Below are 14,674 nucleotides of genomic sequence, written 5' to 3'. Positions count from 1 at the left end.
TTGTTCGTCCCTAATTTCCCCTCTTAAGGTGGCAAGTGGGCGTAGCACGGTGGTGCAGTGGTTAGCACTGCTACCTCACGGCGCTGAGGTCCCAGGTTCGATCCCGGCTCTGGGTCCGTGTGGCGTTTGCACATTCTCCCCGTGTTTGCTTGGGTTTCGCCCCCACAACCCAAAGATGTGCAGGGTAGGTGGATTGGCCTCGATAAATTGCCCCTTAATTGGAAAAGGTTTGGGCTTGTTCACTGTCTGGATCTTGTTGCCTATAACATTTTTCTGTGTGCTTTTCTTTGTTTCCCTTTTTCTTTCTCTCCCCCTTAGGAGTTGAGATGGGCAAACCCACACACTTCACCCTTCATACCAAAGGAGCCGGAAAGGCCAAACCTAACGTCCAGTTCACCGGACCGAGCAAGGCCGAGGCTGTGCGAGACTTTGAGATTGTAGACAATCACGACGACAGTCACACTGTGAAATACACCCCCATACAGCAGGTACGACCCGTGCCAGATACAGCACCTCCTTAAACGTTGTTCAAAGATGTAGGATTGTGAGGCCATTCAGCCTCTCTTGGGGGGGGGGGGGGGGGGGCAGCAGTCTCCATGAACACAGGTAGGCCTCATTCAGCCCCTGGAGCCTGTTTGCTCCACTCGGTGAGCTTATGGGTGGACTGGGACTAGGCCTGTAACTCCCCAAATCCCTTGTAAATCTGCTTGGCAATCTCTCTGCTTCTACAGTTAATTCATCCAATTTCATTTGCCATTCGTTGAAGGAGAGTTCCAAACTTTGACCAACCCGGTGTGTAGGCTCAAGAAAGAGGGGCTGAATGGACTCTTCCTGTGTAACAGGATGACCTGGGATGGTGCTGAATGAATTAGTCCTGTCTCTGGTCTAGTTTTGAAGTTTTTATGGTTTTATTTTCTTCCCGCCTGCTCCTCAAACTCAGGGTAACCTGGGAATAGGCGTGACGTATGGAGGTGACAACATTCCAAAGAGCCCCTTCAACATCGGCGTGGCCCCCACTTTGGACTTGAGCAAGATCAAGATTAACGGCCTCGGTGACAGTGAGTCCAATTTTGTTTCTGACTTATTGTTTTGGCTGGGCCGAGGGCAGGGGTGGGCGGTAGTCATGGCAGCGAGGATGGATCCTTGCGGAAGGCTGCGTCAAACGGGAGTAGGCCCATCATGGCTGCTCCGGCCTACATTCCGCTGTACAGCCTACCCCCCCCCCCCAACTTCTCAGCCCTTGGAGAACTGGAACTATCCAAACATTACAGCGCTTCCTTATGCATATGCGAGAACCGCTTAAACGTGAGGAGAGTGCCGCCTTTGGAGTTCCCAAATCTCCACGCCATCTTGGTGGAAAAACCCTCGTTCCCTGGAAACCAAATCTCTGGGGCTGGATTCTCCGCCCCGCTGCGTGCCATTTCTGCCCTGACCCGCCGGTGGGATTCTCTGTTACGCCGGCCAGTCAATGGGGTTCCCATTGTGGGGCAGCCCCACGCCGACGGGAAAACCCCCTGGGCGCCGGCAAAACTAAGAATCCTGCCCCCCCCGGTTCTTGATTTTTTTTTTTCAATGGGTGAACTGTTGGACAAATTGGTACCCTTTTTAAAATTATCATAAGGGGGCATTGCTGGCTGGGTGCAGCATTTATCAGCATCCCTAATTGCCCCTTGGAAGGTGATGGGTGAGCCGCCATCTTGAACCGCTGCAGCCCCTGTGGGGTGTAGGTACACCCACCGTGCTGTTAGCGAGGCAGTTCCAGGATTCTGACCCACGGCATTGAAGGAACGGCCAATATATTTCCAAGTCCGGGCCGCACGGCGGCGCAGTGGTCAGCATTGCTGCCTATGGCGCCGAGGTCCCAGGTTCGATCCCGCCCCTGGGTCTCTGTCCGTGTGGAGTTTGCACATTCTCCCCGTGTCTGCGTGGGTTTCACCCCCACAACCCAAAGATGTGCAGGATAGGTGGATGGGCCACGCTAAATTGCCCCTTAAAATATTAATTGGGTTTTGGGTGGCGCTTGTCGAATGAGCCTTGGCGAGTGGCTGCAATGCATCTTGTAGACGGTGGGCGGAGGGAGTGGATGTTTTGTAGAAGGGGTGCTAACCCAGTGGGACTGCCTGGATGGTGTCGAGCTTCTCTAGCGTTGTTGGAGCCACGCTCCTCCAGGCGAGTGGAGAGTCCATCACGCTCCTATTACGATCCCAGCTGATGTTACAACTGGACTGGAAGATCCCAGAATGGAACTCTAGCTCAAAAGTCCTTTGTTCCTCCACCTCTTATAATAATAATCTTTATTGTCACAAGTGGGTCACAGTACTGCAATTCGTTTCAACACTAGAAAATAACATTTATCAAACATCAAATCACATAAGATTTTAAGCTAAATACTGATTACAAAGTACAACTTGAGCTACAATGGTCTCATTCATGCAAGTCCCTTTCAAGTACAAGATGGCTTGTGGTCAAATACACTCCAGCTCTGAACCCAAGTTACTGGATTTCTCCTCCCAATCCCTCCAGGTGATTGTTACAAGAGAGTTTCCAAACACCATTCCCAAATAACACACCTTCTCTCTCAATGATGCTTTCCCTTCGTAGTTTGCATTCTGAAATCCAGTCCAGATTTTCCAAATGACACCTTCCGCTCCACAATCCAGACCAGGTTCTACTTCCCATTTTGGATTTTTTTTGTCTTGACTGCTCAACAAACTTCACAATTGCCTTGGCTCTCGATTCCCAGACTGTATTAAAATGGCATCAAATATTTGATTCACCTGTAGTCTGTCTTCCAACTCTAAATCTGGTCACTGCAATTGTCTCTAACTTTGAACATGTTGACTACTTTTACTTGAATTTCTCTGAGCAATAGCTTGGTCTCTGTTCTCTTAAAGTATTTGTTCTGTCCCAATTCCCCTCTGGACTGTAACTTGGACTTGGCTTGCCTCTTTGCAGCTCCCATCCTGTCCAGTCTTCTTGCAGAGTTGCGAAAGATTTGCTCCCTGTTTTCTTGTCTCCATCCGTAATATATCCAGCTAAAACCTTGAAGCTTTCTTACCTTACAAGGACCTCCAGTTGCTAAGCAACCACTACTGCTACTATTTATTCTTCATGCTTGGGGCAGCACAAGTGGATAGCACTGTGGCTTCACAGTGCCAGGGTCCCAGGTTCGATTCCCCGCTGGGTCACCGTCTGTGCGGAGTCTGCGCGTCCTCCCAGTGTGTGCGTGGGTTTCCTCCGGGTGCTCCGGTTTCCTCCCACAGTCCAAAGATGTGCAAGTTAGGTAGATTGGCCACGGTAAATTGCCCTTGGTGATCAAAAAGGTTAGGGGGGGGTTATTGGGTTACGGGGATAGGATGGAAGTGAGGGCTTAAGTGGGTCGGTGCAGACTCGATGGGCCGAATGGCCTCCTACTGTATGTATGCTGTAACCACCTCTGAGCACAATAGAAACCGAGTTGGAACTTGCCAACTCCGCACATACAAACCCCTTTGTCCATCATGGATCTAACTGTAGGTTTTAACCTTCCAAATTCAACACACTTAAGCTATACCTCATTTACCGATTATAAATCTCTTAAAACTGCCATTATTTCCTAAAACTCCTGCCTTGTGCCTTATAGATGGTGGCCTGGCTTTGAGGAGTCAGGAGGCGAGTTACACTCCGCAGGATTCCCATGTATTTATATGGCTGGTTCAGTTCCGTTTCTGTGTGTCCGTCAACCTAGCGGGGTAGCTGCTCCCTGATCACCCCAGTGTAGGCTTTTGAAATATATATATACACAATCTGATAACCACTGACCCACCCAGTGATGCCTGTATACCATGAATTAGTTTTTCCAAAAAATGTTCCGATTAGACCTCCCCTCAGTTCCAAAGAACGTGGCACCAGCACCTCCAAATGTAATAATAATAATCGCTTACCTGGAACACCATGGGCAGAAAGAGCCATGGTACTCGCGCTCCAGATCACCCTCCCTCTTTGACTCGAGGGGCATGCGGTGGTGAGGGAAGACTCGGTTTAGAGCCTGTCATCCCTTCTGTTATGGGCGAGGCGTTTTCAGAACCCCAAAATGTATCATGGAGTTCAACCAACCTCTCCCTTTAATGGATTTGTTGCTTTTCCGAGCACACGGCTTGTTCCCCAGGTGTGGGATTACAATTATGGACACGTGGGTTTTTAAACACAAAGCACGGTTTATTCCATGAACTCAACTTAACATCTTAAATAAACATTGGATCTCTTAACACCCCTTACTTCAAAGATAACTCAGAAAATATTGCAACAGTAAATAATTCCTCAAAATGTTCCTTCAAACTTCCAGGAGACTTAACCCCTTTAAACAGAATCACATCAGGCTTTACTATTAGGAGTTTAAATCACCCAAATGATCCAGAGATAGTCTTTCATGGCAGAGATCCAGCTCACTGCAAACACACACACTCCCAAGCTCTCTTCAAACTGCAGCTCCCTGGAAACACACAGACACACACAAGCTGTTTTTTTTCTCCCCAAACTGAAACTAAAAACTGCAAAAATGGCTGATCTAAAGCCCAGCTCCACCCACTCTGTGACATCACTGTTTTCTTAAAGGTACATTGCTTAAACATCCATGTCTTAAAGGTACTCCCACATGACACTTCGCACAGGCTATCTGGTTCAATCGTGTTCTTTCTCTTTCCCCCCCCCCCCCCCCCCCCCTCTTCATGGACACTCCCTTTTGTATTTTTTTGAGGAACCCGTCCAAACTATTGAAGAATTGATTGGGAGAAGAACCAGAGGTGGGAGCCGTGAGGATAGTGAGTTTTACGAAGGGCTGGCACGAGGTGTGGTGGACCGAATGGCTGCCGTTGTCATTTCTATTATGGGGGGGGGGGGGTGAAAACACCCGAGGCTCTCTGCTGCTCCGATGATTCAGAGAAACAAGTTGGCTACGGGGCAAAGCCTGCCTAGTCCTGTGCCATCTTTGCCCACCTTGGGCACAATCCTGGTCCCAACGGGGGGGCAGGGGAGAATGTTTCGAGGGGGGGGGGGCACAGCAGTGGAAATGTGCTGACCAATGCCATTAAACATATTGCTGTTGTCCCCTTCTCTCCACAGAGGTGGAAGTGGGCAGTGACCAGGAGTTCACGGTCAAGTCCAAGGGCGCAGGAGGCCAGGGCAAGGTGGGCGCCAAGATCACCGGCCCCGCCAGCAAGCCGGTGCCGTGCAAGGTGGAGCCGGGACTGAGCGCCGACAACAGCGTGGTGAAGTTCATACCCCGGGACGAGGGACCCTACCAGGTGGACGTGACCTACGATGGCGTCCCCGTGCCGGGCAGCCCATTCCCACTCGAGGCGGTCGCACCCTCCAACCCGTCCAAGGTTAGATGTGTTTTTCGAGTTTATCTTTTTGGGGGCGTGGTGCTTCGGGGGGGGGGGTGCAGGGGCGGTGAGATTTGCGCCCTCGGACTGCACTTCCAATGATGGCCTGAGGGGGGAGACCCTGGAGGGGGAGGGAGGGGAGCGGCTGACGTCTCGTCCTGAAAGGTGGCTTCCTCCCAGTGGGGTCATGTTCCCTGGGCGCGGTACCCTCCCCCCAAACCTTCAATGAGGCGGCACTCTGTGCACCGTCTAGCTCATTGAATCGGGGGGGGGGGGGGGGGGTTTGAGTCCTGACTCGGCGTGAGGGAAGCCCCTCCTGAATTGTTGGGCGTGGGAACAAAACGAGAGCAGGAAAAGGCCACTTTGGCTTTCCCACACCTGCTCTTCCCCCCACCACCCCAGGCAATTCACCATGACTGATCGTCTCCACTTTTCCCTGCCCCCATCCCACTGTTCCCTCCAGGTAAGAATCTCTCGCGCCCACCTCGAATATGCTCGACAGCCGAGCTTGGTCTTTGGGAAGAGGAGAGGTGGGAAGAAATCTAAACATTCCCAACCCTCCGAATGAAGAGACTTCACCTTCACCTCTGTCCAAAATGGCCACCATCTTTTATTGTCTCCACTAAATAACGGGCGGAGATGGGATGGATCCCTTGTCAGATGTGGCATTGACTTTCCAACCTTTTTTTTTTTTCCTGTCTCTTTTTTTCTTTTTTAGGTCCGAGCTTACGGCCCTGGTTTGAGAGAGGGTCTGGTCGGTTCTCCGGCTCCCTTCACCATTGACACCAAGGGGGCTGGAATGGGAGGACTGGGCCTCACTGTTGAGGGCCCCTGCGAGGCCAAGATAGAGTGCCTGGACAACGGCGATGGCACCTGCTCAGTGTCCTACCTGCCCACTGAGCCGGGCGACTACCTCATCAACATCCTGTTTGCCGAGACGCACATTCCCAGCTCCCCCTTCAAGGCCGGCATCCAGGCCTCCTTCGACGCGTCCAAGGTGAAAGCCTGGGGCCCGGGCCTTGAGCGGTGCAGGGTGGGCGAGTCGGGCGACTTCGTGGTGGACTGCGCTGGGGCCGGCCCAGCCGAGCTCAACATCGAGATCATCTCGGACTCCGGCGCCCCGGCGGAGGTCCATATCCAGGACAATGGCGACGGCACCTACACCATCACCTACATCCCCCTGTACCCCGGCACCTATACAATCACCATCAAGTACGGAGGGCAGCCTGTGCCCAACTTCCCCGCCAAGCTCCAGGTGGAGCCGGCGGTCGACACCTCAGGGGTCAAGGTGTACGGACCTGGGGTCGAAGGTCGAGGTGAGTCTTCACATTCGAGCACCCATCAATGGGGTGGATTGGAAGTCAAATCCCCCAACTATCTCTCATTGGGGAAAGAGAAGTTGAGAGGTTTTGGGGGGGGGGGGGGGGGGGGGGGAGGAAAGAGTTTGGGGGGGGGGGGGGGAGCGCGGGGAAGAGTTGCGGGGGAGGGAATGGGGGACTAATTGGATAGCTGCCACAAAGGGGCCAGCACAGGCCGGATGTGTGTGACCCCCCCCCCCCAATATGCCACTGTTAGGCCTCAGGCTTCAGGTAAAGAATGACTTTACACCAGAGTGAGATAGCTGATTTTTAATTTTATATATCCTCCACCTCCCCTTTCACTAAACCATTCTTCTCTCACCTGCCCAACCTCCAGGGGTCTTCCGTGAGGCCACCACCGAGTTCAATGTCGACGCCAGGAATCTGTCCAATGCTGGTGGTAACCGCGTGAAAGCTCGAGTTACTAACCCCTCGGGCGCTCACACAGACGCTGTTATCCAAGACAAGGGTGATGGAACCTACAAGGTCGAGTACACCCCCTTCGAGGAAGGTAAGCCTTCTGGGCTCTTCCAGTTTGTTTCGTCTTTCATTGGGATGGAGGCCGTTTGGAGAAGGTTCACGGGGCTGATTCCCGGGATGAAGGGTGTGTGTCCGATGAGGAAAGGGTTGAGCAGGTCGGGGTCCTGTACCCATTGGAGTTTAGAAGAACTGGAGGTGACACATTGAAACTTCTGAGGGTTCTTGTTTTTGACCGGGTGAATGCTGAGAGGATGTTGTCCCGCTCGTGGGGGTGAGGGGAGAATCGAGAACTGGGGGGGGGGGGTCACAGTTTTGGAAGAAGGGGGTCTCCCATTGAAGATGGAGATGAGGAATTTCTTCTGAGGGGGTCAGCCCCTCTTTCCCCCTCCCCTCTCTGGGGGGTAATCCCATGGCGAGTGGCTGGGTAAATCGGGCCTTTATTTCCCGCAGTTTCAATCTCGTTGCAACGGGCAAGATTCCTGAAGGGGGTTTGACAAGATGGACGCTGTCGGAGTGTTCCAAGGTGGGATAGGGAGAACGGGACTGTGTGCGTTGAGTGTGACCTAACCAAGGTTTGTTAAAAGTTTAGCAATAACCCCCTCAACAAAGAACAATACAACACAGGAGCAGGCCCTTCAGCCCTCCAAATCTGCGCCGACTATGGTCCCTGCTTTAATTAAAACTGTATGCACTTAGGAGTTCAATATTCATATATTTGTCTTGATGTCCCTTAAATACCGCTATCGTACCTGCTCCCAACACCTCCCCAGGCAGCGTGTTCCATGGGCGGGATTCTCCCCTACCCGGCGGGGCGGGGGGTCCCGGCGGGAACCACTCCGGTGTTGGGCCGCCCCAAGGTGCGGAAGTCTCCGCACCTTTAGGGCCAGGCCCTCACCTTGAGGGGCTAGGCCCGCGCCGGAGTGGTTTCCGCTCCACCGGGAGGCGGGAAAGGCCTTTGGCGCCACGCCAGCCGGCGGCGAAAGGTCTTCGCCGGGCGACGCATGCGCGGGAGCGTCAGCGGCTGCTGACGTCATCCCCGCGCAGGGGAGGGGGTCTCACTTCCGCCTCCGCCATAGTGGAGACCGTGGCGAAGGTGGAAGAAAAAGAGTGCTCCCACGGCACAGGCCCGCCCGCGGATCGGTGGGCCCCGATCGTGGGACAGGCCACCGTGGGGGCACCCCCCGGGGCCAGATCGCCCCGCGCCCCCTCCCAGGACCCGGGAGCCTGCCCGCGCCGCCTTGTCCCGCCGTTCAAAAGGTGGTTCAATCCACGCTGGCGGGAGAGGGTTGACAGCGGCGGGACTTCGGCCCATCGCGGGCCGGAGATCCGCCCCCGCCGAATCTCTGGTGCCGGAGAATTCGGGACACGGCGGCGGCGGATTCACGCCAGCCCCCGGCGATTCTCCAACCTGGTGGGGGGGTCGGAGAATCGCGCCCCAGATATTTACTGCCATCTTGTGTTTGAAAGAAGAAATAAAACTTGTTCCTTTTTTACAATTTTTTTTTCTTTTTTTTTTCTGACCTTCACTAACCCACATCTTCAGACAGGTAAAGTTGTTTAAAATCCAATTTTTGCTCTTCTTTCCACCCAACCTCTGCAGGGGTGCATGCCATCGATGTTGCCTACAATGATTCACCAGTGCCCAACAGTCCCTTCAGAGTGCCAGTCACTGAGGGATGTGACTCAAGCCGGGTCCGGGCCTTCGGGCCAGGCCTGGACGGAGGAATCGCCAACAAGCCCAACAAATTCACTGTGGAAACCAGGTGAGAGAGGCCTACGACCTCGCAGACACTCCTTCAAGCCTAAATCGAGGGCCAAGATTTTTGCTGAGTTTTTGCCCATCTCTTGGCGCCGTTCGATTGTCAAACTTTTTTTTTATTAACTGTTTTCATTCCTGTGCAGGAGGGAGAGATGGTGGGTGGGTGTGGTTGACAGCGGATGAGAGGGGAAAAAACCGTTCTCCCTCAGCCAACATCACCTTTTTAACAATGTGTGTTCATTGGTTATCCTGTGTGTCAATCACTGCCTGTCTGCATCTCATTATATAAGAGTGGATATTATGATACTCTGTTCATAGAATCCTTAGAGTGCAGAAGGAGGCCATTCGGCCCATCAGGTCTGCACCAGCCCCTGCTCCAATAGAGTACCCTACCTAGAACCAATACCCTACCGTTCCACTCCACCTGGGCAGCTTTAGCATGGCCAATCCACCCAACCTGCACTCTTTGGACTGTGGGCGGAAACCAGAGCACCCGGAGGAAACCCACGCAGACACGGAGAATGTGCAGACTCCGCACAGACAGTGACTGAGGCCGGAATTGAACCTGGGACCCAATATCTGTTTGTGAGAGCTGGTGTCCAAATGGCTGCTGTGTTCTCCACAGGGCGATAGTTTTTTATTTGTTGGCCGGGAGGTTGCTATGGAAACCGGGCCTTGCGGTGGCCGAGGCCTATTTGGTAAGAGGGTGTCTTGCCCCATCTGCGGCCAGTATTTCTGACGTGCACTCCTTCAAACCCCTTTTTTGTTTTTGCTCTCTCTCTGCCTCTCATCCTCCGATAATAAGGAATGCTGGGACAGGAGGCTTGGGCCTTGCTGTAGAAGGACCCTCCGAAGCGAAGATTACTTGCAAGGACAACAAAGATGGCAGCTGCTTGGTGGAGTATGTCCCTACGAACCTGGAACCTATGATGTGATCATCACTTACGGGGGCCAGCAGATCCGCGGTAAGGGCCCTTTCGCACGCGTGCTCCCTTGCCTGCCCTGCCAATCTGATTTTTTTTTTTTTTTTAACGAGTGTACCGCGTTTTTATTTTCTCTTTTCCCTCCCCTTCAGGAAGCCCTTTCAAAGTTCCCGTCACCGACACAGTCGATCCCACCAAGGTCAAATGCCTGGGGCAGGGACTGGGCAACAACGTTCGCGCCAACGTGCCCCAATCCTTCACCGTCGACACCAGCAAGGCTGGAGCGGCTCCATTGAATGTCAGCGTGGTGGGGCCTAAAGGTGAGTTTCAGGCCTGCAAGGCCCCCATGTGTTTCCGGTGGCCATTTGCTGCCAAGGTGCTAAATGCCTTCTCTATCTCTTCCGTCTCCTTGTTCCGCCATCCTCTGAATGCTGTGGCGTTCGTATCCTAAAGGTGGTAGAAATTTCTAGAAGGGTGGCCAATTTCTAGCTTGGATGGTGCTGCTCTTGAGGGAGTGCAGCACAAAGTATGGCACTGATGAATTTATCATATTTCCATAAATCCTTGACTGTCTGAAGCTGTGGGAGTGGATGTTGAAGGTGGTGATTAGTGTGTACTGAATGGTGTCGAGCTTCTCGAGTGTTGTTGGAGTCACGCTCATCCAGGCAAGCGGGAGAGTCCTGACTTGTGCCTTGTCAATGATGGGCAGGTTTTGGGGGGGAGTCAGGAGGTGAGTTACTCTCCGCAGTATTCCCAGCCTCTGACCTGCTCTGGTATCCACAGTATTAATACGGCTGGGTCCAGTTCAGCTTCTGATCAATGGTAACCCCAGGATATTTCAACAGGTGATTCAGAAGGTGAATGGAATTTTGTCCTTCACTGCTAGAGGGATGGAGTTTAAGACTAGGGAGGTTATGCTGCAATTGTATAAGGTGTTAGTGAGGCCACACCTGGAGTCTTGTTTAGTTTTGGTCTCCTTACTTGAGAAAGGACGTACTGGCGCTGGAGGGTGTGCAGAGGAGATTCACTCGGTTAATCCCAGAGCTGAAGGGGTTGGATTATGAGGAGAGGTTGAGTAGACTGGGACTGTACTCGTTTGAATTTAGAAGGATGAGGGGGGGATCTTATAGAAACATATAAAATTATGAAGGGAATAGATAGGATAGATGCGGGCAGGTTGTTTCCACTGGCCGGTGAAAGCAGAACTCCGGGGCATAGCCTCAAAATAAGGGGAAGTAGATTTAGGACTGAGTTTAGGAGTAACTTCTTCACCCAAAGGGTTGTGAATCTATGGAATTCCTTGCCCAGTGAAGCAGTAGAGGCTCCTTCATTAAATGTTTTTTAAGATAAAAGATAGTTTTTTTGAAGAATAAAGGGATTAAGGGTTATGGTGCTCTGGCCGGAAAGTGGAGCTGAGTCCACAAAAGATCAGCCATGATCTCATTGAATGGTGGAGCAGGCTCGAGGGGCCAGGTGGCCTACTCCTGCTCCTAGTTGTTATGTTGACTGAGGAACTCCTGCAGTTGAGATGATTGACTCCAACCACCTTTCTTTGCCGGGTATGACGCCAACCAGCGGAAAGTTTCCCCCTCTGATTCCCATTGACTCCAGTTTAGCGAGGGCCCTTGATGCCCACACTTGGTCAAATGCTGCCTTGATGTCAAGGGCGGTCACTCTCTCCTCCCCTCTGGGGTTCAGCTCTTTTGTCCACATTTGAACCTAAGCTGTAGTCGGGTCAGGAGCGGAATGACCCTGGCGGAACCTGAACTGAGCGTCAGTCATCTCCTGAATGGGACCCACCTCCTGGGATTTATTTAGTGCCACCCTGTGATGTGTTGAGTAAGTTGGTTCAACGTTGACTGCAACTGGATGCAGTGAAACTAGAAACAGGCTTCTGACACAGGAGATGGTCCAACGCTGTTTTATTGAACCTCCTGATGCTGTACATAGTCTGCTATGAGTTGACTCTCTATCAATCGAACTGATAACCTCCTACTGGTGTGGTGATCCACTGTAATAGGAGATGTAAGGTAGGACCTGCATTACAGGTTCGTCGGTAGCTCCTGCCGGCTGGCTCCGCCCAGGGAGAACTGTCATGACTAGTCTAGAATAGTCATGACCTCCAGTGCCCTCCCATTTCACCAGCTGCAGCAGGAGGCCACTCCTCTGACTGTAATAAAGCCACAGTTGTACCCAACTTTAGTCTTTGTGCAATTGGTCGTGCGTCAATTGGCTTGACCAGACTAACTCTCTACCTCATGGGTGATAGTGCTCACTGGCTTGTGCACTCTAACTATCTCAGTAACTGTGTCCTGTAAAGAGAGGGAGAGTCTTAATTGGTTCTGTGTCGTGTGTGTTCATCGGTTATCCTGTGTGTCAATCACTGCCTGTCTGCATCTCATTATATACATGAGTGGATATTATGATTCTCTGTTCATAGAATCCTTAGAGTGCAGAAGGAGGCCATTCGGCCCATCAGGTCTGCACCAGCCCCTGCTCCAATAGAGTACCCTACCTAGAACCAATACCCTACCGTTCACTTCCACCTGGGCGACTTTAGCACGGCCAATCCACCCAAACCTGCACATCTTCGGACTGTGGGCGGAAACCAGAGCACCCGGAGGAAACCCAACGCAGACACGGAGAATGTGCAGACTCCGCACAGACAGTGACTGAGGCCGGAATTGAACCTGGGACCCTGGATCTGTGAGGCAGCCGTGCTAACCACTGCTGCCCCTAATTGGTGACCTTTGTTTTTCCAGGAGTCGTAGAGCCAGTCAAGATCACAGACAACCCCGACCGGACCAAGACTGTCGACTACGTGCCGACGCGCGAGGGACCATACACTGTATCAGTGCAATATGCTGACCAAGAGATCCCACGCAGGTACCTGCTCACCAGGAAATCCTGGGAGGGGGAGGGGGGGGTCCTGCGCAGGTCGGTGGCCGCACCCTCACTGAAAAGAGGGCGATGGCACTAAATGTTTCGGACGCAGACAGAAAATGCCGAATTCAGACGATCGCTAGAATTTATACTCTAGTGCGCCAGTACCCGCGTGTTGGACCAGCTACTGAAGGCACGGCCGCCAATGTGGGAGCAATGGGAATCGGGGAATGCTCGAGAGGCCGGAATCAGAGCAGCGCAGAGATCTCGGAGGGTTGTAGCAGGTTAGAGACTGTTGTAGGCGCTGGAGGAGGTTACAGAGATGGGGAGGGTTGTAGGAGCTGGAGGAGGTTACAGAGATGGGGAGGGTTGTAGGGGCTGGAGGAGGTTACAGAGATAGGGAGGGTTGTAGGGGCTGGAGGAGGTTACAGAGATGGGGAGGGTTGTGGGAGCTGGAGGAGGTACAGAGATGGGGAGGGTTCTAGGGGCTGGAGGAGGTTACAGAGATAGGGAGGGTTGTAGGGGCTAGAGGAGGTTACAGAGATAGGGAGGGTTGTAGGGGATGGAGGAGGTTACAGAGATGGGGAGGGTTGTAGGGGCTGGAGGAGGTTACAGAGATAGGGAGGGTTGTAGGGACTGGAGGAGGTTACAGAGATGGGGAGGGTTCTAGGGGCTGGAGGAGGTTACAGAGATGGGGAGGGTTGTGGGAGCTGGAGGAGGTTACAGAGATGGGGAGGGTTGTAGGGGCTGGAGGAGGTTACAGAGATAGGGAGGGTTGTAGGGGATGGAGGAGGTTACAGAGATGGGGAGGGTTGTAGGGGCTGGAGGAGGTTACAGAGATAGGGAGGGTTGTAGGGACTGGAGGAGGTTACAGAGATAGGGAGGGTTGTAGGGGCTAGAGGAGGTTACAGAGATAGGGAGGGTTGTAGGGGATGGAGGAGGTTACAGAGATGGGGAGGGTTGTAGGGGCTGGAGGAGGTTACAGAGATAGGGAGGGTTGTAGGGACTGGAGGAGGTTACAGAGATGGGGAGGGTTCTAGGGGCTGGAGGAGGTTACAGAGATGGGGAGGGTTGTAGGGGATGGAGGAGGTTACAGAGATGGGGAGGGTTGTAGGGGCTGGAGGAGGTTACAGAGATAGGGAGGGTTGTAGGGACTGGAGGAGGTTACAGAGATGGGGAGGGTTCTAGGGGCTGGAGGAGGTTACAGAGATGGGGAGGGTTGTGGGAGCTGGAGGAGGTTACAGAGATGGGAAGGGTTCTAGGGGCTGGAGGAGGTTACAGAGATGGGGAGGGTTGTAGGGGCTGGAGGAGGATCAGAAGATGGGTGAATGGGATTTGGGGGGGGGGAGGAGTTGGGGGTGGGGTTCACAGAGCCAGAGATGAGGAAACCCTGGCGAGAGCGACTGAATGGGGGTGGAGGGATTGGACCAGTGCCAACTCATCACCCAATTTGGGGGGGGGGGGGGGTGCAGAATTTCAGATGAAATGGTGGGAAAACAAAAACCTTGAGGGGGAGCCGCTGAATGATTGTGCGCATTTTCGTTTGAATAATAAATTATTTCCTCAGCCCCTTCAAGGTCAAGGTGCTGCCACGCATGATGCAAGCAAGGTCAAAGCCAGCGGCCCCGGGCCTCAACACCATGGGGGTGCCCAGCCAGCCTGCCTGGTGGAGTTCACCATCGATGCCAAGGATGCCGGTGAGGGTTTGTTGGCGGTACAAATCACGGTGAGTGTCCCCGTGCCTCCCCCCTGCCGTTCGTGACGGGATTCCTCCTCCGTCTCCTCGTCAATCTTTGTCGACCCACTGAACCGCAATGGGAGGAGGGGGGGGGAGCTCCGGGCCCTCCTTAGCGCCTTTCCGCTACCCTTCAGATGTGCAAGAGGCCCTTGGCCCATCGAGTCTGCACC

At 53.2% G+C, this 14,674-nt stretch overlaps 1 protein-coding gene across 1 annotated transcript in view; it reads left to right on the top strand.

Annotated features, from left to right (window-relative positions):
• Nucleotides 1-14,674, top strand: part of LOC140399453 (filamin-A-like) — a 64,909-nt gene that overhangs the window by 13,096 nt on the left and 37,139 nt on the right. Inside the window, 6 exon segments of the mRNA XM_072489030.1 lie at nt 319-488; nt 941-1,058; nt 5,101-5,363; nt 6,082-6,679; nt 7,059-7,232; nt 8,802-8,964. Of these exon segments, the coding sequence (XP_072345131.1) occupies nt 319-488; nt 941-1,058; nt 5,101-5,363; nt 6,082-6,679; nt 7,059-7,232; nt 8,802-8,964 (1,486 nt within the window).

The sequence above is a fragment of the Scyliorhinus torazame genome, chromosome 22, assembly GCF_047496885.1.
Source record: "Scyliorhinus torazame isolate Kashiwa2021f chromosome 22, sScyTor2.1, whole genome shotgun sequence".
NCBI classification, from domain to species: Eukaryota; Metazoa; Chordata; class Chondrichthyes; order Carcharhiniformes; family Scyliorhinidae; genus Scyliorhinus; species Scyliorhinus torazame.
This window is presented reverse-complemented; position numbering and strand designations above follow the sequence as displayed.